Here is a 23,848-nt window from a genome sequence, read left to right as displayed (position 1 = left end):
CAGATGAGGAAACTAAGGCTCAAATGACTTGAAGCCTAAGGTCACATAGGAAGGAAGTGTGGCACCATGGTAGGAGGCAAGGTGTTTCCACTGTACTGAAAATAGAAGCATGTGCATACCTCTCCTATTAAAAAAAAAAAAAGAGCGGGTTCAAAAGGAAAGGTAAAAGCGTGGCCTGAGACCTATCAACTTTTATGTGCTGATGGAACTGTGAGGCAGAGATGTGGGTTTGGAGCTGGGAACCAGGCAGGGCAGGAGAGAGAGTTCTGAAAGTCATCTTCATGACCTGATTAGTGAAGAGATTAGAGTGAATGAAATGGCTGAGAGAAGGGAAGAGAAAACCAATTATTCATCCAGGAAGGAGTAAGTCACACTTGACTCACATTTAAATTACCTGAAAATGATACAAGGAGAGTAAAGTGATGGCCAATGACACAAAGGACAGGGACCTGGATCTGCAAATTCATTTGACTTGGGGAACTCCCACATGAAGGATACCTTCTCTGCAGCTTATTATCTTAGTGAGTAGTCTAGAGAATTGAGAGAATGACTTGCCTGGATAACACAGCCAATATATATATCAAAGAAAGGATTTGAAACTGGATCTTCCTAATTTGGAGGCTAACCCTTCAACCCCCAAAACTACATCATCACTATGTCATACAGAAAAAAGGCTAAAAATTACTCCTATGTTTAGAATACATACACACACATATGAAGGGGAAGGGGGCTTAAGAGAGTCATTTCCTACTGGTTAATGTCTATGAATCCCAAGAGATAACAAAGGCTATGCCACATCTAAATGAGATACACAAAATCCTTACGGCAGCATGTGTGAGTGACTGAAGTCTTTCTTCTCAGAGACATCAAAGTGTGGTGACATCTTTCCCAGCCCACTGTCGCTCAGCATGCGTTTTCGGAGTGCAGGGTTCCACCAATCTGACATCCTTGGTGGGAAGAAAAGGAGACCAGTCACTTCTTCAAAGTTAGCTTCTCTTCTATAACACTTAATCTGTTTCCCCCTACCTCCAAGGCTGAAGCAACTTAACCCTGATTACCTAGGCTAGAAACTAATACACTGAAGTCAGAAGCAGCCAATAAAATAAACTCTTCCCTCTTTCCCCTCCTCCCTCTCTTCTTTCTGTTCCTTATTTTATCTCTATTACTATCCTAACTGCTCTCTTAATAAATTTCTCACCTCATTCTTCTCCACCCATACACTAGACCCTTACTTCTCTGTATTCCTAAGAAGGGATGTTCTTTTTACCTCATTCTCTTTTCTTTCCTCTTTTGTACCATGACTGAAGCTCATCTTTATCAAAGAAATGTGTGTTTTCCTGGCCAGATTAAGACAAGCTACAAGGCAGACACATTTCTGATATAGGTGCCAAACCACATCACTCTCTAGATGTACTATATCTCCCCTTCCAGTCCTTGAAGTTTTCTGATTCAAATCCCCAGATGCCAGCCAGCATGACTGGTTTTTACTCACTAACCTCACTTGTAAAGAAATACTCACCCAGAAGCTTGTTCAACCACCAGATCAGGCATCCCTGGTGGCGTCCCTGCTTGCTGTGATACCACCATATCTGGATCCAGGATAAAAATCTCATCTTGAGAAATTTCCATCACAAAGTGCAAATGTTCCTAGGGAATGTTATTATTATTGTTGTTGATGATGATACTAAAGCTGATGTTTAAAAAACAAAATGCGTATTTATATAGTGCCTTAAAGTTTACAAAGAACTTTACACATATTATCTTATTTTAGCCTTACAACTACCCTATGTAGAAAGTACTATCGATATTGTTTCTATTTTTCAGTTGAATAAAGTGAGTCTGAGAAACTTAAGGATTTTTCCATATAGCTACTAAGCATCTGAGAAAGAGCTTTTTAACTCAAAAGCTAGCAAAGAAGAAAACTTGGTCCATCAGAATGAATCTAGAGTATCCCAGAAGTATCATGTAGATTAGGACATAAATAACTACATAGGACCTTGCAGAAATCACTAAGTTGTACAGTGGTTCCCAAACATTTTTGGCCTACCACCCCCTTTCCAGAAAAATATTATTTAGTGCCCCCTGGAAATTATGAAACTATTTATTGAACTCAGAATAGAATGTAATACCAAAAAAAGTGTGGCCATCACCGGCTCCCTGGATCACTGAAGCACCCACCAGGGGGCGGTAGCACCCACTTTGGAAATCACTGAAGTAGTAGATTGTACTTTTAAAAATAGACATTTAAATCATAGTATAGCTGGACTCTAGCTGACCCAGGAGACCCTGGTTAGAGTTCTAGATTTAAGGCTGGTCTTTCCCCTCAGGAGTGGGACTGGACATGTGAACTGGACTTGATCACCCTGGATCTGAGGAGCTACAGGGTAATAGATTTGTCCTGGAACCTCCCCTGAGGCATTGGTTGCTTTTTGCTGGGAGAATATAGGGTGAAATTACTGAAGGATCAAGACATAATAAAGGTTTTATCTCTTTCAGAATCTCTTGAGGAACCACAGGTAGCAACATCTGCTACAAATATCTCAGAATTAGCTCAATTTAGCTTGTATTGGTGGAATGAGAGACTACATTAGGCTGAACATTTGATCTACAAATGTTGTTAGAGGGAACATTATTTAGGTTAGCCCCACTCCAAGTAATTGTGGAGCACCACTCCCTGGATTTAACTACAATTAGACAGAATTTGTATAGAATTCATAGCAAAGGAAAGTCTGTCTCATTGAAGTAAGTCTTATCCATGAGAAACCAGGTTGCTAAAAGCCTCATTAACCAAGCTCCAAGTGTTTTTAATATTGAGTTTTTATTAGGTTTTCTTAAGGATCTGTGGTTCATAAAGAATTGGTGAAATTTGGACATAGGTGATGATCTTTTGTTCCAGCAACAAAAACCTTAAGAGAAGGGGGAAGTTGCTGGAAAGCATTAAATTGATGAAGCTGCTGATGTCATACTATAAAGCCTACAAATCTAATGACTTTTAACAAATCTGCAAGACTGGCCCGCAAAGAAATTAGAGATTTAAGGCTCTGCCTGGTATGTCATTCCAAGACTTTCAGACTTTCTGAACAGTCTATAGAAAAAGGCAATAAAATTTATTTTCAGATAAGAAGTTATCCTTTGTACTCTGAGGGAAACTCACCTGAGCTCTGTCTATTCGATAAAAGCGATCAGCCGAAGTAGCTAAGAGAGAAACAGACAATGAAGAGCCACATTACAAGGATGCTCTGATCTCCAATAAGCCCAGTTAGCAGACTCAGAATGCTTCAGAATCACAGGTACATTGCATTTAGAATGAGGCTCTCAGACAATCTAGTTGGAGGGTTCTGTGTCTTGGGGAAGTAATTCTCAGTTGATGAAAGTATTTGGAGAGGATAAGCCACAGCTCTGATATTATAGCTAGAATGAGAAAAGGAAGAGGCTTCTTTAAACCTGAAACTCTAGTTTTTTTGTTTGTTTGTTTGTTTTCGTTTTTACTGAAATCTATACATTTTATACTGAGACCTATATATGTCTTTTTATTTTACTAAGACCTATACATTTTTGCTGAGAAGTCCATGCTTCAAAAATTTTATGAAACCATTTGTATAAGTACTCCCCCCAAGAGTATGATTGTAACACAGTTAGATGGTGCAGTGTGTAGAGTGATAGATTTAGAGTGAGAAAGACCTGAACTCAAATCTCTTCTCATACACTTTCTAGCTCTATGTCCCTTCATAAGTCACTTCATCTCTCTCTCAATCTTCTCTTATCTGTTAAATAAGGATAATAATGGATGTTACCTTATCTCATAGGGTTGTAGTGAGAATAGAATAACATCTACAAAATGCTTCGTAAACCTTCCCTTAATATATATTATATATATATTATCACATCAAATATATTATTACTATCTCTCATGCTATGAGGAGCTTGCCTGTGTCTTCTTATAAACCTTATAAACATAGAGGACAGGGCCAGCCTATGGTAAGACACAAATGACAAAACTGGGCCAGGGTTTGCTCCATGACAGGATCTGGGTCACAGGATTCAGGTTTCTAGAAGTTCTATTACTGGCTTCTGGTTGGTGACTCCATTTTCTAAAGCGAATAACAGCCTCCCTCATTTGTATTGCTTTTTAAGTGGGCCTCAAGCATTACCACTACAGCAAATAGAGCCAAAGGGAAGTATTCAAGATCAGGCTGAGGAGATTCAGCCTTAGGAAGGCCTGAACTCAATAACAACCAATACAGGGTTATCATTTAATATAGCAGAAATTCACATAATAAATTTGACATGATGAAACTTTTAATCGAATAGAATTAGATTCTGTGTTAAAGCTAAACATTCACATCAGTATCCCATGTTCAATCTTTTTTTTTCTCTCTGTTTATAAGCAAAAGTAGCCTGACTGGCATAAAAATATATGGCACTTTTCTAATATGCTTAGTAGTTCCTCTTTGGCAAATCAATGGATTACTAGTGGTTCAGAAATAATCTGTATCAGTGATGGTGAACCTTTTAGAGGCTGAGTGCCCAAATGGCACCCTCATACCACATGTGTACCATCCCTTCACCTCAGACAGGGGAGGGAGGGAGTACTCCCTTTGGGCTACTGGACAGAGAGGCAGGGGTGATGAGGGAAATGTCCTCAGGTGTATGTGGAGAGGGGGAGACATGGGGAGGGGAATATCCCCTTTGGCATGCATGCCACAGGTTTGCCAACACAGATATATGTTTTCTTTCACCTTCCCCTACTCATCCCAGCTTTGGTAAGTCTGTGGATTTAGCTCTAATCTTATGTTATTCTTAAGAAAATGTTTTGAATAGAATTAATGTCCTCTTCAAGGAACTTCAGATATCCAATATGGGCAGAAGCTTCATCCTGGTTTGAAACATAATTAGTATCAATAATATTTAGCATTTCTATGAGCTTTGTCACACAACATTTCATTTGATACTCCGAGTATCCCTATAAAGTGGTGTCTGTTATAATTATTCCCATTTTTCAGACAAGGAAATTGAGGCTCAAAGTTGTTAAGTGAATTGTCTGGGATGCCATAGCTTTTAAGAATCTGAGATGAAACTTGAAAACTCAGTTCTTCCTGATTCAAAGTTCAGAAATATATCTACTACATTAGTAGTGTCAAATTTGAAGCTGGCAAGTATAAAAGCAGCCACAAAATTCCCCAAAGACCCAAAAGCAGATTGAAATGTGTAAGGGTTAAGTTAAGGAGTTCAACAAAGTGAGGAGAGTAGTTTAACAGAAACTTTGTTTAATTTGAGAAAATTACAGATTGAAAGATAGAAAAGAGGAAAGAGAGATTATTAATCTTATACCCTATAAATATACCTAAAATTCTTTATACTACCTAAAATTTCCTAAAACTACCTCTAACTCTCTTCAGAGGACAATTTCTTCTGCCTGGCACACCAGGCCTATCTTAACCTACTCTATCGATAAATTATTCACTAAATCCCCAACTCCCTAAAATAATGGATAGCCATCACTCTCTCACTCTTTAATAAGTTTTCTATAACCGCCCAACTGTCAGTAGCCAACTGCCAGTAGCCCTTTGCCTCAGAGACAGACCTCCTGCTCTCTTGAGATCCCAGTGGCAAAAGCTCTTCAACTGTCCATGCTGCTTCCTTTATCCCCTAACTGACCAACTGTCCCCCCTAATTTTCTATCAGAGAGCCCACTACTTCCTCTCCTCAGTCCTGGTCTCTCTGGTAATAGAATCTTCAGCTCTGGCTTGTTGACTCCTGTCAGTTCTGATCTACTTAGAAACCCTGCTCTCTAGCAGGAGACAGAGGAAGACATTAAGAAAATCCCTTTAACAAATGTAATTGGAAAACATTTAATAAAATTGAAAATATATATATATATATATATATATATGTGTGTGTGTGTGTGTATATATGTATATATATACACAGATAGATATATGATATAACATTGGTGATATTAATTTGATATTTTCTAAGTCATTATGCTACCCAGATGGATTATTTTCTTTTTTTCTTTGATATAATTGCACCGCATTAGGCTACTCCCATGAATCCATAGATTATACAATACTGTCACTTCCTCTTCTCATGCAAATAGCACATTTACTGAGTCTCACTTTTACCCAATCACAAAGACTATAATAATGAGATTTTCTTAAAAATAATGGTTAAAAAAATCTATAAGTACAGTTCTTCAAGGAAGTAACTTTGAGAAGCTACATCCAGCTTCCTGAATTGCTATTTAAAGAAATCCTCTTCTGGAATGGCCTTTGGAGACATCTCCCCAGCTAAATAAAATTGCTTTTTTGTTTTATAATCATACTTCATACAGTCACATATGTTCATTTATGTCTGATCTTAGTTGCATGTACAATATTTTATAGTCTCTTTTATCCACAATGCACATCTTTCCAGTTGTGTATACATACACCATGAGCACACAGGCACACAGAGGGAAACATATGAAGAAACAGACTAGAGTCCAGTTTTTAAATCAAGAGTGTTATGAAGACAAATCACATCACAACTAGTTTCCACTTGAAAAATTGGTCCTGTCTCATATATTTCTGCAATATAAAACTTGGCTTTCTTAGCTACTGAAGACTACCACTTTTATTGATAACATGTAAATAATATTTATAGGTATTTTGCATGTTATCCTCATTAAGACCTACAATAGCTTCAAGTGATAGGTAAAGCAAATAGCTCATAATTATAATCCAGATGAGAAAACTCAGGTTCAGAGACACTTGTCTAAAAAGTCAGCTAGTCAGTGGTTTATATAGGATTGTAAGCAGGTGTTCAGGCTCCAGAGCCCATATTTCTTTCACAATGCCATATTAATAGACATTTAATTCCTTCTTTTTTACCTTCCCAATTCTCTTGGTCTCTTCAGGTCATAGCCCAAACGCCGGATTTCCCTATCTATCTCTTCATTTTGTTTTTATTTATTTGCCTCTATACTTTTTTTGGTAATCAATCAATAAGCATTTATAAAAAGTCTTTGCTTCTAAGCTTTGTGTTAAGCATTAGAAATACAAAGAATGAAGTAATCCTAAATTGGAAGGTAGCCTGGCCTGTCTTGTCCTCCCAGAGAGAGAGCCAACCAGTTTCAGGGAGGAAGACAGAATGTTCAAGTTCAGCCTCTAATAAATCCTGGATGTGTGATCCTGGGTGTAGTAGGTAGCCTGTCAATATTCCAAAACTATAAATTGCAGAAAAGTTGCTAGTAATTGCATGATCTTCTGCCACCAATTAAATCACAAGTCAAGATACACACATATATAGCGATACTCTATATGTTAATAATGCCCTTTTTATAGCACTTTCTCTTCTAAAAAAACCTCCCCCTTTCCCCTTTCCAGACTCCTCTCACCCTCAAGCAAAATGGGGAGGATGAGAGAGGAAAATGGTGAATAATAAAATTTCTCTAGTAATCCATGACCAGCTCTCTAGTCTTCAAACAAAAGCAGGTACACTTACCATCTAGGAAGCACCACCTGGGGGAAAGTCTCTGAGCTGAAAGAGCCCTGGGGAAAGAGGTTTCCTGATCCTGGAAAGAGAAAGAAAGGATTCTTCATTTAGAGCTTGAAGGAACTTTGAAATTCATCTAGTTTTAGGATTATTGGTGTTTCTCAGAATAATGTTTTTAAATGCATAAAATAAAACCCACAAGATCACAAATGAAACCAAATATGTTAAAAAAAGTTATAAACATATTTTTAAAAACCAAGTTTAAGGGCAGCTACGTGGCACAGTGGATAAAGTGAGGAATCAAGTTAGGAAGAAATCATCTTCCTGAGTTCAAATCTGGCTTCAGACACTTGCTAGCTGAATAACCCTGGCAAAGTCCCTTAACCCTATTTGTCTCAGTTTCCTCATATGTAAAATGATAAGAGAAGGAAATTATAAACAAATCCAGTATCTTTGTGAAGAAAACCCCAAATAGGGTCTCAAAGAAACTCACAAGAACAACAAATTAAAAATTAAAACATTCTAGAAAAATAACGTTTACAGATTTCTGGTAAATAAGCTCTGTTTAAGTCCAGTTCTCTTTTTTATTGCTGAGGAAACTGAGGCCTACAAAAATTAAATGACTTTTCCATTGTTATATGAGTAGTAAGTAGCAAAGTCTGAATTTGAACCCAGGTCCTCTGACTACAAACCAGCTCTTTCCACTGTACCACACTGCTTTCTAATTAATAGAACTATTTGTGCTAAAATTCTCTTCAAGTAACCACATGCTTCCAATATTAAATGAACCAACAAAATGTACTTTATTTCATGTCATCTGAACAATAAAAAAGACAAGACAGAGATTCTCATTCTCACTTAATTTCATAGGGTCAGTTTCCTGAGGGGTCAAGTGAGGATCCAAAAATCACACAAACATTTAGGAGCCCAGACAAGACCACAAACTGTTTCTTTTGATTTTCTACTCTCATGCTTTCCAGCTGATAAGGAAGTAAACACATTCATCTCTGCTCTGATTTTAAGATCCAATATTTCAAGCATATAGAAACAGCTTTCTTTGTAATTCCTCATAGAACATCTTCTAAGTCACTAAATATTAATCAAGTGCTCATTAACATACTCTGATTAAGCACCACCTCTATATGAGGCACAGTTCTAGCTACTAGAGAATCAAAGACAAAAATAAAACATTCCCTCCTCTCAAAGAAATTTTCATTCTATTGAGGGAGACAACAGGAATATCTGAAAAAGCTACTCTCTGTGAAGTCATTAATCCTTTCCTAAATATATATTAATGGTTAGAATATTGTGATGAGCCCTTTCAGAAATTAAAAAAAGTTCTATTAGGAAATGAAAGCAAGAGAGAAAAAAGACAACCTTTACATACAGTTTTCATTCATAATTATCAAGAGCTCTTCAATTTCTTTATTAGCAATTCATTAAGGCAAAGGATATGGTTTCAGAAAAACCTGGGAAGACTTTGTGAACTGATGCAAAGTGATGTGAGCAGGAACTTTGTATACAGTAATACCATTACTATATGATGATACTGTGAATGGCTTAGTTCAGCAATAGAATAATCCTAGACAATTCTATTAAAAATGCTATCCATGTCTAGAAAAAGAACTGATGAAGTCTGAATGCAAATTGAAACATAATTTTTTAGTTATTTTTATTTTTTTGGTCTCTGATTTCTTTTATAAAATGGCTAATATTAAATGTTTTATATGACTGCCTATATCAAATTGCTTGTCTTTTCAAGAGAGGAAGGGAGGAAGAGAGAATTAGAACTCTAAATTTTAAAAAATAAATGTTAGGGGGCAGCTGGGTAGCTCAGTGGAGTGAGAGTCAGGCCTAGAGACAGGAGGTCCTAGGTTCAAACCCGGCCTCAGCCACTTCCCAGCTGTGTGACCCTGGGCAAGTCACTTGACTCCCATTGCCCACCCTTACCACTCTTCCACTTATGAGACAATACACCGAAGTACAAGGGTTTAAAAAAAAATAAAAAAATAAAAAAAAATAAAATAAATGTTAAAAATTGTTTTACATGTAATTGTAACAGAAAAAATTTAAATTTTTTTTCAAAAAACAATTCATTATTAAGATAACTTGGGGGAAAAACATTAAGATTATTTGGGGAAAAAACATCTTAAGGAGAGAATAAAAACTAGTAAAAGTAGTAATGTCATTATTGTCATCCTGTTCTCCAAGATGTTAAAGGACATTAGAACATTTAAAGTTTCCCTAGCCTAACAGAATTATTCTAGCAAGCAGACTTACTATTAGCTATACCAAATTATTTTTCTTTTCACTTAGTATCTTTGGATGGATAACTATTTCACAGATTTAGAGTTGGAAAGGTTCTTAGAGATCATTTATCCCAATCTCTTCATTTTAAAGATGAAGAACTGGGTCAAGGAGATTAAATACCTTGCCCAAGCTAACATAGCTGATAGTTGACAACTAGCCTTTTTTTTTTTTTAAACCCTTAATCTCGGTGTATTGTCTCATAGGTGGAAGAGTGGTAAGGGTGGGCGATGGGGGTCAAGTGACTTGCCCAGGTTCACACAGCTGGGAAGTGGCTGAGGCCGGGTTTGAACCTAGGACCTCCTGTCTCTAGGCCTGACTCTCACTCCACTGAGCTACCCAGCTGCCCCTGACAACTAGCCTTTTTTAAAGTGATTACAATGTGGGCCAATCTCTAAGCTAAGAGCTAGGTTCAAACCCAGATCCTTTGATTATACCACCTGAATGAAAGCAGTATCCAGAGGATATCAAATATCACAATGAAAATGGAAAAAAATAAAACAATCAAGTAATTCTTCAATAACATATTTAGATACTACTTCCTACCAATCTGTTTTAGAAATAGTTATGGTATTTAAAGGCAGCTAGGTGGCACAGTGCCAGGCTTGGAGTCAAAAAGACTCATCATCCTGAGTTCAAATCTAACTTCAGACATTTACTAGTTGTGTGACCCTGGGTAAGTCACTAAACATATTTGCCTCAATTTCTTCATCCGTAAAATGAGCTAGAGAAGAAATTGGCAAACCACTCCAGTATTTTTACCAAGAAAACCCCAAGTGGGATCACAAAGGGTCAGACATAACTGAAACAACTGAACAACAGCATATAAAAGCATTCATATGAAGCTTTAAGGTTTGCAAAAAGATTTATATATGCTAACTGGCTCACAACATCCTTGGGTGGTGGATATTATTATAGCATTTTACAAATGGGGAAATTGAGGCAAACAGCGATTAAGCGGCATGCCAAGGGATCATATACTTAATACATATCTAAGGCTGACATGTATTGAGGATATGAACTCAGGACTTCCTACCTTTGCATCTGGTACTCTATTCCTATGCTACCCAGCTTTCTACTTGCTAGCCCTAAAATGGCAAACTCAGTCCCTTTTTCCCATCCCCCTTGATCTTTCTTTGACTTTTATTTCTTTCAGGAAATCCAGGATGCATTAAGAAATGAAAATTCTTAAGAAAGGAATCCTGAAGAAGATATGGTTCAGTCAGACCTCCAAATTCTGAGCAAATCATATCTGTCTAGCTGTCTGGATTTGGAGGAACAATTTGGAAAAGTAGAAGTCATGATGCTTCAGCAAGTTTAACTGAAAACAGATGACCTCAAGCTTTCTAGCCTAGGAGAATGATAATGATACAGGAAACTTGAGAGAGAAAGAATCTGGGGTATATATGATTAGAAAATGAGTTTGGGGTAAAATAGGCCATCCAAGGGGAAATAGCATATATATGACTGGAACTATAAAACTGATACGTGAGTAAGAGGTCAGAGATGGCCATTTGGATTTGGCTATATTTAGCTCAAAGATGACTTCTAAAACCAAGAATGTGTATGAGGTTATTAAAGTAGTAAATAGAGAGAAAGGGAAGGAAGTTGAGAGCAGAGCTTCAGAAACAATATGAGGTATGTAAAAGAAAGTGGCTCAGCAAAGAAGAAGGAAAGTCACAATAACACTCAATGAATCATGAACCTAAATAGGACTGACACTATTCCACCAGCCCTAGGCAAAAAGTGTACCTAAACACTCTAAGACAAGTACAAGACTAGCCTGTTCTTAACAATCTTGGGACATTGAGCTTTTATCCTCTATTGATTCAGAAAATTGACTGAGAATATAGGGCAAATGGTGACTGACTAAAGATTGGCTGCAGGTAATTTCCTGGATCCTGGAGGACTAATATGGATCAAATACCAAGGGGACTGATGCCAAACATGGTAAAATAACCAAGTTATGGATCTGAAAACTCTTTCCCTACTTCACACCCTCACTTAAGTTCCATCACTAACTCAAATCCCCAAAAGAAGGTCTGGATATCAGCAACAATAAGAATGATATACAAATGAAGTTATGAACAGAGCTTTGGGCCATTTCAGATTCCCTTTGTGGCACCTCATTACTTTTTACAAATTGCAACAATATTAAGATAAAGCTGTTTGATGCAATGATAACCCTTAATGCATCCTAAAAAAGTCCAATTGGATGTATGGACTCTGGAAATTTCCAAAGCTTAAATCTTTAATGTCCTTAGGTTGAGATATAAAAACTTTGACAGTATATGGATATATACATAGAGTCTTCCTTCACTAATGTGAAGTGTGTTTAATGTATGTGTGTTTGTGTGTATGTGTGTGAGAGAGAGAGAGAGAGAAAGAGAGAGAGAAAGAGAAAGAGAGAGACAGAGAGACAGAGAGACAGAGAGAGAAAGAAAAAGAGAGAGAAATAGAGGAAGAGAGAGAGAATGTATATATATATTAGTAATACAGAACCATAAGTAATATGGAATCACAAAATACTAGATCATCACCTTGGCATGTCTTTAAAACCTTTCATCAGAGTAATAAAATCATAGAAATCGTGCTGATGGGCACATATAAGTCTAAGGATGTATACCTCCTTAGACTTATATGGTGTAATATACATGGTGTGTAAGAAGTGGAAAAGAGTTAAAAGAGTCTAGAAAGATAAGATGGAACCATATTTTGCAAGACCTTCACCAGTTTAAGAAGTTTGCATTTTATCTTTAAATCATTAATGAATCATTAAAGGTTTTTGAGCAGAAATTAGGACGAATTCCGCTTCTTACACACCACATTCCAGATAAGTTGGACCAGTAGTTGTACCCTGGCCCTGTCTTGTGTTCTCTCACTTCTCTAAATCTGTAAAGGCTTTCTGTAATACCTGGAATGTGTTTCCTCCTAATTTCTGCATGCTATAATACTTCCCTTCCTTGAAGGTCCAGCTTTTTCCATGAAAACATCCCTAATACTCAGATGAAACTGTTCTTTTCTTCCTCCAATTAATCAGGACCTCTGCTTTGTTCTTAGCTCCATCTACTTTGTATCATATTCATTTGTGAACACATTCTATTTTTCTGAAGTTTCTTAAGGGCAAGCATCTAGGGCACATTAGTGGAAAATATATAGTCAGTCCAAAAGGTACCAATTACAGTCTTAAGAAAAATATAGGAATTACTCTAGTTATCTGTTGTCAAAAGAATTAACCTGAAAGTGACAGGTACATAAAAAAGATTTTTAAAAAACCCACCAGCTTGAAAGAAAGGGATTATTCGCCAGACGGACAAATCTTAAAGCTGAAATTTAAATTCATTGGCCACATTATGAGAAGACAAGACACATTGGAAAAGACCTTGATGTTGTGAAAGACTGAAGGCAAAAGGAGAAGGGGACATAAGAGGATGAGATGAACAGATAGTATCATGAAAATATCAAACATGAACTTGGACAGACTTTGAGAGATAACAGAAGATGGAAAGGTCTGTAGCACTATGGTCCATGGGGTCATGAAGAGTCAGACACAATGAATTAGAGATCAACAACAAAAAATTTCATCCAGTTCTATGTCAATGATCTTGTCATACTCTTATTTGTGCTGTATGAACCACTAACTCAACCCTTGAGAGGGAAATATTCCTATATCTCAGTAATATAAAATATTTTTAAAAATCTCAATGACAAATTGGGAGACATAGAATTTTAAAAGGTCTGTGATGTAGTGTTTATTGCTTTTAAATTTCAGTAATGAAAGAACATCTGGATGATAACAAAAGGGATTATTTGAAGAAAGGAAGAGTGCTAAATCCCTACAAGAGAGAAGAAAGTATAAATAAGGGATAACTAATGTTTCCCTAATATTTATAACAGAGATGAAAAGCTGAGGGAAGGGGACATTATAATGTGCAAATGGATGTTTTGGCAGCATTCTGTACATTTACCAGATGTGAATGTCAAACATTTATTTAACTCCTGCTATGTGCAAAGCACTGGGCATACTAAGCAGTAAAAAACACAATCCCCACCCTCAAGTAACTTGTATTCCAGTTGAAGAGTTAAGGTATAGATTTAAGATTATAAGCAACAACAACAACAAAAAAGTAGTGTTTAATCAATGGTAACTGAGTGGTACAAGCAAAGAGTGTAGTAAGAATTCAAAGAAAGGACAAAACTCATTCTGGGTTTATTCCTTATCAAGGTCAATACTTTCTACTTATTCAAGTAGAATGATCCCATTCCATCCCATCTCCAACAGATTGCCCTTTTGGTCATTCTATTCTTTTACTTACCTTCAATCCTTTCCTGCCTACTGGCTCATTTCCAAATATTCCCGTTTCCCCTCACTTGAACATTCCATCCTTACTATCATCTTCTGCCCTTTGTAATTCAATTCCTCAAAAAGGCTTCCTTAAATAAGTGCCTCCTCTTACTTTCTTCTTAATCCCTTGCAACCCATCTTCTGAATTTATCATTCCATTAAAACTTCTCTCTGCAAAGTTACTAATTATATCTTAGTTAAGGAATCCAATGACCCTTTCTCAGTCTTCATTATCCTTGACTTCTCTACAACTTTTGTCACTATTGGTCACTGTTTCCTCCTTGATACTCTCTTCTTTCTAAGTGTTCAGAACATCCTTCTTTCCTTGTTTATCTCCTTCCTATATGACCTCTCTTTCCCTGTCTCCTTTGCTGTATGTTCTTCCAGAACACATCATCTAACAACATAGGGTTCTGTCTTGGGCCCTCCTCTTCTCCCTCTCTATTACTTTACTTGGTAACCACATTAGGTCCCATGGATTTAATTGCTGGTTTCCAATCCTACTTCTGATACTAACAACTTGTGTGACCTTGGAAAAATCACTTAAACCCCTTGAACCTCACTTTCCTCACTTTTAAAAAGAGAGGGTGAATTGGCCTCTCAGGTGCCTTCTAGCTCCATATGCACTCTCATAGGTTCTCCCAAAATGTCCCTCATTAGGTTCTGCTTGTTTAATTTTTCCACTGAGCTCCCAGTGACTTAATTACTACCTCTATGCTGATGATTCTCCAATCTACTTTTCCTGACCTAAAATCTCCGATAATCTACAATCTTGCATCTACAACTGCATTTCAGATATATCAAACTGGATGTCCAGTAGATATCTTAAAACTCATCAGACTTAACTGAACTCATTCTCTTTGCCCTTTCGCCCTCCCCAGCTCCTGCCTTCCCTGTTACTCTAGAAGACAACACAATCCTTCTAGCTCCTCAGGTTCACAAGCTAGAAGTCATGCTTAACTACTCATTATCTCTTACCACCACCACCACCCATATCTAATCTGTTCTAAAGGTCTTTCAATGTCACCTTTGCAACATCTCTTCTTTCAATATACTTCCTTCTTTCCTCTGAAACTGCCACCATTCTGGTACAGACTCACATAACCTCACTTCTGAACTATTGTTATAGCCTGCTAGTAGCTCTGCCAATTTTAGATCCCTCCCCACTCAATCCTCCATATTAAACCCCTAAAGTGCTTTTCCTAAAGCACAGGTCTAGTTCATGTCATTGTCACCACCCCCTCCTCAATAAATTCTAGTGGTTTCCTATTGCTTCCGGGCTCACATACAAAATTAGTTGTTTGGCATTCAAAGCTAACTTCTTGATGCCATTCTAGTTTCTTTTTATTTACTCCCTAACTTGTGTTCTGTGATCTAGTAATATTGTCTTCCTTGCTCTTTCACAAACAAGACATTCCATCTCTTAGTGCTGGGCATTTTCTTTGGCTGTCTGTCATGCTTGGAACACTCTTCCTCTTCCACTCAGACTACTGACGTTCCTGCCTTCTTTTTTAAGTACCAACTAAAATCCTGCTTCCTACAGAAAACCTTCCCCCAAACCTCTTAAGCTAGGATCTTTTTTCTCTGTTCATTATTTCCTATTTATTCTTTCTTTGTTTATATTTGTTTGAATGGTGCCTCCCCCAATAGACTGTAAGCTGTTCAAGGACAGGAACTGTATTTTTGCCTCTTTTTGTATCTCTGTCACTTAGAACAATGACTAGAACACAGCAGGAACTTAATACATGTTCACTCTTTGACCAGGGAAAGGTGGTAGGTAGAAATGTTTCAAGGATAAGAAAGGATTTGATATGGATGTTGAAGGACGATTAGGACCTAGACAAGCAGAGGAGAAAAGATCAGGATTTCCTGACAAGAAGATGGTAAAATTGAATCTCTTTTGTTACAGTGGAAAAATTGCAAGATTTGGAGTCAGATCATTTGTATTGGATTCCATAAGTAGGTCACTTGTGTAAGTTGTGACATTTTAAACCATGTTGGGCCTCAGTGCCTTCATCTATAAATTGAATAGAGCGGACTAGATGCTGTTCCTTCCTCTTTTAAAAATATGACCTTATGATTATTAGAGATGCAATCAGTATGCCAATTTACCTACAGTGTCTTTCTACAATGAACCACTGGGAACTTAGATTGGAGATATAGGTTAAGATCAACTAAAGAAAGACTTTGAATGCCAGGCTAATGACTTGAAAATATAAAATTTAGAGTTTGCACACCAACTAGCAGCCCAGCCTTATATTTTTCCAAAATTAACTCTACAGTTACAGTGACTAATCTTCTATAGATACTATAGATTTGAAAAGTCAGTTTTGTAGAAATTTTAGATTCTGAGCAAATTTGGATATGCTTCCAGTCAAAAGAATGAAGATGCAAAAATTGACAAATATCAAAAAGCTAAGAGGTGAATATGAAAAATTAAAGGACAAAGTCATGGAATTGAAGTCAGATTTAGTATAGAATCCTGGAAGGAATGCTTGAGCTCACTATCACTAGCATCCAGTGGTGATGTGAAAACTCATTAAGATCAAGGTGATCATATTTCAGATCAGTGGATGCCAGATGGGAGAGATAAGACTTGATAAAAGGATAAAGAGCCCCAGGAAAGGAGAGAAAACAAAGAAAGGATGGATGACAGGCTTCTGCTCAGTTTGGCTTTGTAAATAGTTTGTGACAGCTGGCTTCTGCATAACTGGATTTGATGGCTTAAGGCTATCCTGATCAAGATGAATAGATTTTAGCAGAGCATGTCTGCAAGTGCTACCTTGAACCACACATCTATTTAAGCCTCAAATTCAAAGGGCAAGGAAATTCTCAATGTAAATGTCTCCTTTTAATAACTTTGTAAACTATTCCCATTCCCATTCCACCACACTTCTTTCACCGGAAGAGAAATGATGTCTTTTTCTAGAGATTTCCTGATAGCATCCAAAAAATTGACCCAGAATAGGATCAGAGACCATTATTGCCCAAGGGATCATGGTAAAAAAAAATTAAGAGCTCCTGAAAGAGGATATTATTCTAGATTTGGTGTCAAAGGGCCCTGGATTCCAATCCTGCCTCTAATACTAAGGCTGTGCTATTGGACAAGTCATAACATCTCTGGGCATGAGGTTTCTCACTAGCAAACAGCAAATAATATCTATAATAAGTAATGTAAAGCTATGAAATCATATATGTTAAGTGCTTTGTGGAGCTGCATATAATATAGCTGGATTAGGTGCTTCTAAGGTGAGAGGCCTTTGCTGTCACTGTAATCTGTTACTTGGTGTATTTAGCTTCTGGGTTATATCCTACGGTGTTTACCTGGCTACTCATTCCTGTGGTAATCTTTTGATTTAAAAAAAAAGTTCCTGAAGAATGCATTACCTGATGACTTGGAGGAAGGGATTCCTTTGCTTTCTTTTAAAGCAAACAAGTTACTCCATATCTTAAATTCAGCACTGCATAAGGGACAAAAATAGGTAAATCTCTTCACCCCTGCAGTAGCTGACCAGCGAGGTTGTAGCAAGGAAGCCAAGTCTGAACAGTAATGCCACTTGGTCACAGATGACAAACATGACCAGTTTTAGGGGAAAAGAGGAGGAGAGATATTAGTATTGTTTCTCATTCCGTTGTTTTATATTTGAAGCCCTTAGCTTCTGTCTTAGAATCAAAAGTAAGGATTGGTTCCAAGGCAGTGGAGTGATAGGACCTAGACAATTGGGGTTAAGTAACTTGCCCAGGGCCACAAAGCTAGGAAGTGTCTGGGTCCAGATTTGAACCTAAGACCTCCTTTCTCGAAGCCTGGCTCTCTACCTCTGAGTCCCCTCACTGCCCCTCTTCTTTCATTTTCAAAGAAGAACAATGGCACCATGAAGTAATGGGTTTTTGAGTTGCAAGTGAATTGGGCTTAAGTGAGACAGATTTAGCCAAAGCTTTCTCTTTCAAAGTCATCCAAGTCCAGTGGGAAGACAAACATCTGGATGACTGGTGATGACCCAGGATGGAGTAGATGGATCTTAGCATCTTTGATGTTTGATCAAGCTCTAAGCCCTTCACAGCACCTGCTTCAGCCTGCCTTCGTGGCACTTGGAACAAATTGTTCTTAGCCACCCATTCTGCTGAAGGCATTTTTCACACACTGAGGCTAGACATGACTGTAACTCACAGACAGGTTTGAGGCCTGTCAAATGTGTTGGTCCATCTGCTGAGACAGTTTTACCAGGATATGGCTGCTGATTAAAACAAAAGGAAGCAACTGTGTGCAGCTGCAATGATAGACATGGCTTAGCCTTCAAGTCACTTACCAGAATTTAAAACAACCACTCAGTTGCCAAGGCTCTCAGTAAGAAACCTAAGAAATTCTAACTGATGTGGGCAGTGTTCATTGGTGTCATCCTTGAAGGAACTTGGCCTTAGACCTTCTCCACAGGGAATAAAGCAGGACTTTACTGTGAGTCTGGGGGCAACACACCCCATAGGCACTTTTTCTCTAGGGAGAAGGGGTATTATATTCAGCTGTAGGGCTAAATGATCTATGACAGTGATGGGCAAAGTTTTTAAAGAGGGGACCAAAGCAAAGGAAATGCTCATCTGTCACTCTGTTTCTAAGGCAACTCTTTCGAAGTTTCATTGTATTATATCCTACTCATTGTATTCATCAGATTAGTAATAATGTCACATTGCCAGACAGAACATTTCAGGGGGCTGCATCTGGTCTGCAGGCGGTTGTAGTTTGCCCATCTCTGATCTATGAGCATTCTTTCTAATCAATACCAATGACACTCACCTGTGTCCTCAGGCATTGGTCATCCCAGTAGGACCCACCCTCCCTCATCATTATGATGGCTAGTGTTGTAATCACCATACCAACAAAGGGTATGAAGGCACCCTCTGTGTGCCTTCATCCTTCTTCCCAAAAAGCTTTCCTATTTCTTCTTTTCCTCTTTGCACGCATATCCTAAAACAAATCCATTTAAGGAAGAAAATGACACCACATTTATTCAGCACCATCCAAATGATTTTAGCTGAAATATGGCCATGAAGCAATTGAGTTCTGGCATGTAGATGCTAATGATCCACAGGCTAACTAGACTGTGCTGAAGCCTAATCTTTCAATGCCACATTCAGCCCTACCTTGTTCTTGGTTATTTTGCCTTTCTCAGCCCATTTTCATTCACTTGTTTGTTCACACCAAATTTTGTACCTTTGTCTTGATTTGATTCAAGTTATGCTTCTGTTTTACTCCTGATTTTAGTGGAAGCTTGACCTCCATTTTAGTTCTACTGCTAATTGCAAGTCCTTCTTCTAAAATATAATAAAAATAGCCCACATTTTCATAATGCAGTTTTAAAATTTGTTATAGTGATAAGAATGCTTGCTCTTAAGGGATCATTACAGGGTTCAAATATTACTTCTAACTCTGACTTTGAACAAGTTGCTTAACCTTTTTCCAAATTCAGTGTTCTCATCTATAAAATGAAGTGATTAGAATTGGAGACCTCTGAGGTACCATCCAATTCTAGAGCTATGATCCCATGACCCTGTAAAGTAAACCATACAAGTATCATTTTCACTATTTTAAAATGGGAAAAAAAGAAGTTTAGTTGAACTGGATCAATATGGAAATTCTAAGCTCAGGAATCTTCAACCTAGTGAGTAAAAAACTGGGAAGAAAAATTGAACAAAATGCATAAAATCTTTACAGAATGGAGAACAAGAAGCAGGAGATGCCAACATTTCAGTTAAACACCTCTCAGATGCTGGGAAAAAATAAAGCTTGGTAGCAGCAGAGGGAATGCCAGAATGATCACTGAATGGTAGCCAAAGGAATCTACATTTTAAAAGTCTATCCTAATTTAAAAGCTCCCTGCTCTTTTATTCACCTTTTGTTGGACTTCCTCTATTTCTCCTATCTTACCTATATCTAAAGTGCTTAAGGCTAACCTCCATTGCTAATCATAGGTCTCTTCTCCGCACTATAATAACAAGATTTCACATCTTCATAATACATTTTTAAAGTTTCAATACATCAATACGAATGCTGGCTAAAGAGTGATAGTTGCAAGATGTAAAAATCATTTCTAACTCTTACTCTGTATGTGACCTTGGGCAAGCTACTTAACCTTCTCTTGGTTCAGTGTTATCATCTATAAAATGAAGTGATTGCAGGTGGGTGATGCATAGAGTGCCTGACCTAGAGTCAGGAAAACACATTTTCCTGAGTTCAAATATGGCACCAGACACTTACTAGCTGTTTGACCCAGGGCAAATCATTTAACCTTGTTTGGGTCTGTAGCATGAGCTAGAGAAGGAAATGGAAAACCATTCTAGTCTTTGTCAAGAAAAACCGCAAATAAGGTTATAAAGAGTCAGACACAATTGCAAATGACTTCACAACAACATCGAAGGTTTTACAGTCTTGTTGGGGGTTAGAGTGAAGATAAAATTAAATAAGTGCTATTAAAGTTTTTCAACTAGAAAGAATGCTATGGCCAAAAGTAGAAATGAATATGAGAATACACAAGATTTATCAAGGATGCCCACAAGTCTAATGTCTTACTAAAGAATCCAGAGTGGCTTTTCACTGAATCAAGTTTGTACTGCTTGCCCGACCTTTTTGAACCCTGTGACAAATACATCAAACTTTTCTCTCAGAGCTTATGAAGGCATATACTCTTCACGCCAGATAAGCTTTTCAGTTTTTCCTACATATCATAGTCTTTGTTGCCCAACTACCTTTGCTCACGATGTTTATCCTAACAATTCTCTCTGACTTATCCAAAACTGTATCCATTCTTCAAGGTTCAGCTCAAGTCCCACATCCTCCAAAATGCTTTCCTTAATAATTCCAGTTAGCAGTGACATTTGTCTTTCCTGACTTCCCACAATACCCCATTATTCTTACCATGAATTTTAATGAATGAAATATGGAGTATCTTAGAACCTGTGGCATCCAAGACTGCAAGAGAAATAGCTACACTTTTCATTAAAGGAAAGAGAAAATCTAATACTTAAGCTCCTTTGCTGGCCATCCATTTGCCATATGCCTAGTACTATTTTAGCCTTCCAAAGGGAAAAAAGTGGGACAGAATCAAAATCGTAGGTCTTCCTAAGTGCCCCAAATTTCTTTCTCTTCTTCCCATTTGGAAGATTACTGGGAAATGAGTTCATTTGTCTGGCTTCTACCTGTCTGGTAACTTCTCTCTTCACTTCAATTTCTTGGATATCTCTCTGTATTCCTTACCACATGAATAAAGGGCAGTTAAATGAATCTACTCTTTCAATATTACTGGCTATATATAACATATATATATATCATGTGTATAATATATATTATTCAATTTAATACTCTGAAATATACTGTTTTATATTGGTCTATATTGGTCTACCATGTTGGTTCTGTCTTACTATCTGGAGAGTAGATATAATTTCTGAGGGTTAATGGAGAGTAAGCATAGTGGAAAGAATGTTAGACTTGGAGGGAGGAAAGGAAGAGAATAGCACCTACTTTATGTGAAGCACTGTGCTAAACACTTTACAAATATTATCTCATTTGTAGACAGGACACCTCAACTTGAATCCACACACTAGTTACATGATTATGGGCAATTCACTTCAATTCTCTAAGCTTCAGTTTTCTTATCTGTAAAATGGACAATCCTACTACTTGTACTACCCACCTTAAAGGATAAAGATACTTTGCAAACCTTAAAATGTTATATAAATGTGAATTTCTAAATCCCTTTGGGAGGCTAAAATAGTACTAGGCATATGGCAGAATGATAAAGTGATAAGAATTTTAGAACTAGAACAGGTTGTAGTCCAATCATTTTACTTTCTAGATGAGGAAACTGAGACTTAAGAGGGAAAGGGACTGATTTAAAATTATGTAGACTATATATGTGCAGTAAATATTGTTGACCTGATGTCCTGGAATGGATGGATTTGGATTTGGAGTCAGTAAGATCTGGGTTAGATTTTTTCATCTCAAATTTTTATTATCTATGTGGCCCTGGGAAAGTCTCTTACCTTCCCTGGGTCTCAACTTCCTCCCTGCAAAATGAAGGCATTATGCCGTTAAGATTCCTTCTACCTCTTCATCTATAGGCAAACATTACAAAACTCATTTCCTCTGATTAGTCTAATACTTAGGTTCTGAGTCAAAATGGGTCTTAGGATCTCAATTAGATTAACCATCTCAGACAGCAATATTTGGCCACTCTGGATTGTCCATTTTTTATGGGTCAGCACAGGCTTTCTATGGATCCTGAATTATATACTCACTTAATTCCTAGGAACAAATCTCACCATTTTGAAATATAGTTCATAAATAAGCCTTACCACACAGGTCCTGGGAAAACCTTGCTCCTCCAAACCATGTACAACATGTACATGGTTTGTGCAATATATACAATACAAACTTCAACTAAACAATTTTAGATAAAGAAGAAGGAACTATAGCTTCTTCCAGAGGTCAGGGAGACTATGAGGTTCTGTTGTTTCTATGTTTAATTTGACATAATTTTTCAGCCCAATTCTCTATTTTTGCATATGTGCATGGGCATATGTACATGTATGTATGTTTATACACATGCATACACAATTTTTTTCCAAGTGGTAAAAATACATACTTTTTTCCCAATTCATAAATGTGGCTCAGGGGAAAGTTCTCAAAAAGATGTGACAGTGTTTACTCCACAGAGCAGGAAATTCTTCTATAAATAACTTCTTTTTACTTTCACACTGGTGAAGATAAAAAGGATGGACCTTGGCAAAAAAAACAAAAACAAAAACAAAACCACCAAAACTGTGAAGTCCTCTGTGTTTCTCTAAATTCTTGCTCTCTTCTCTGGTCCTTTTTCTCACTCAGTGCCCTGACCTCCCCCATCTTCAGGCAGCCAGTGTTAGAACTACTTAATATCCTTACCCCTTTTAAAACAGCTAATGACTTGATATTCTTTTTATACCTTAACTGGAACTGATTTCTATCAGAGCTAGGGTTCTTGACCCTTTTTGTGTTATTGACCTCTAAAATAATCCGGTGAGGCCTATGAGACTCTGTCATAGATGCAATATTAATTGCATAGACTTGCAAAGGGAATAAATCATATTTTAATATAATTATAAAACATATATTTTAAAAGTTTAAGGATGTCAAGTTAAAAACCCCTGTACTAATGTACTTCTTCCTTTAGGGACATTTATTTTTAAATGGCACATGAAAATCTCTTCTTGAAACAAAAATGGAACTTCAGGCAAACACTCAACCTCAAGAGAAGGAAATTAATAAAGTCAAGTTCTTCAGTGTTCTGAAGTTAGTTAGTTCTGAAGTTCTCAGAGATGGAGGTTGAAGAGCCAGGAGTAAGGAATATTTAGGGATTTTATCAAGGACCATTCAAGTATGTTAAGTTGTGGGAGGGAGCTTTCATAGTTACAGTTGGCTTCAGATGAAAGAACATAGAACAATGAAAGGTATATTTCTGTTTGAAAGGAGGAAAAACTTCGTAACCATGAGAGTTGTTCAAAAGCAAAATGGCCAAGAGAGATAGGTGGCTCATTGGATGGAGAGCCAGGTCTAGAGTTGGGAGGTCCTGGGTTCAAATTTGTCTTCAGACATTTCTTGGCTATGTGACCCTGGGGAAGTCACTTAACCCTAATTCCTATCCCTAAATGCTTTTCTACTTTGGAGTACTTAGTATTGATTCTGAGACAGAAGGT

The 23,848-nt window shown here is 37.3% G+C and overlaps 1 protein-coding gene across 1 annotated transcript in view; it reads right to left on the bottom strand.

Moving 5' to 3' along the window:
* Positions 1-23,848, bottom strand: part of DGKI (diacylglycerol kinase iota) — a 611,386-nt gene that overhangs the window by 107,164 nt on the left and 480,374 nt on the right. The window contains 4 exon segments of the mRNA XM_044677460.1: positions 825-947; positions 1,520-1,647; positions 3,155-3,195; positions 7,486-7,555. Coding sequence (XP_044533395.1) covers positions 825-947; positions 1,520-1,647; positions 3,155-3,195; positions 7,486-7,555 — 362 coding nt within the window.

The sequence above is a fragment of the Gracilinanus agilis genome, chromosome 5 (genome assembly GCF_016433145.1).
Source record: "Gracilinanus agilis isolate LMUSP501 chromosome 5, AgileGrace, whole genome shotgun sequence".
Classification (NCBI taxonomy): domain Eukaryota; kingdom Metazoa; phylum Chordata; class Mammalia; order Didelphimorphia; family Didelphidae; genus Gracilinanus; species Gracilinanus agilis.
This window is presented reverse-complemented; position numbering and strand designations above follow the sequence as displayed.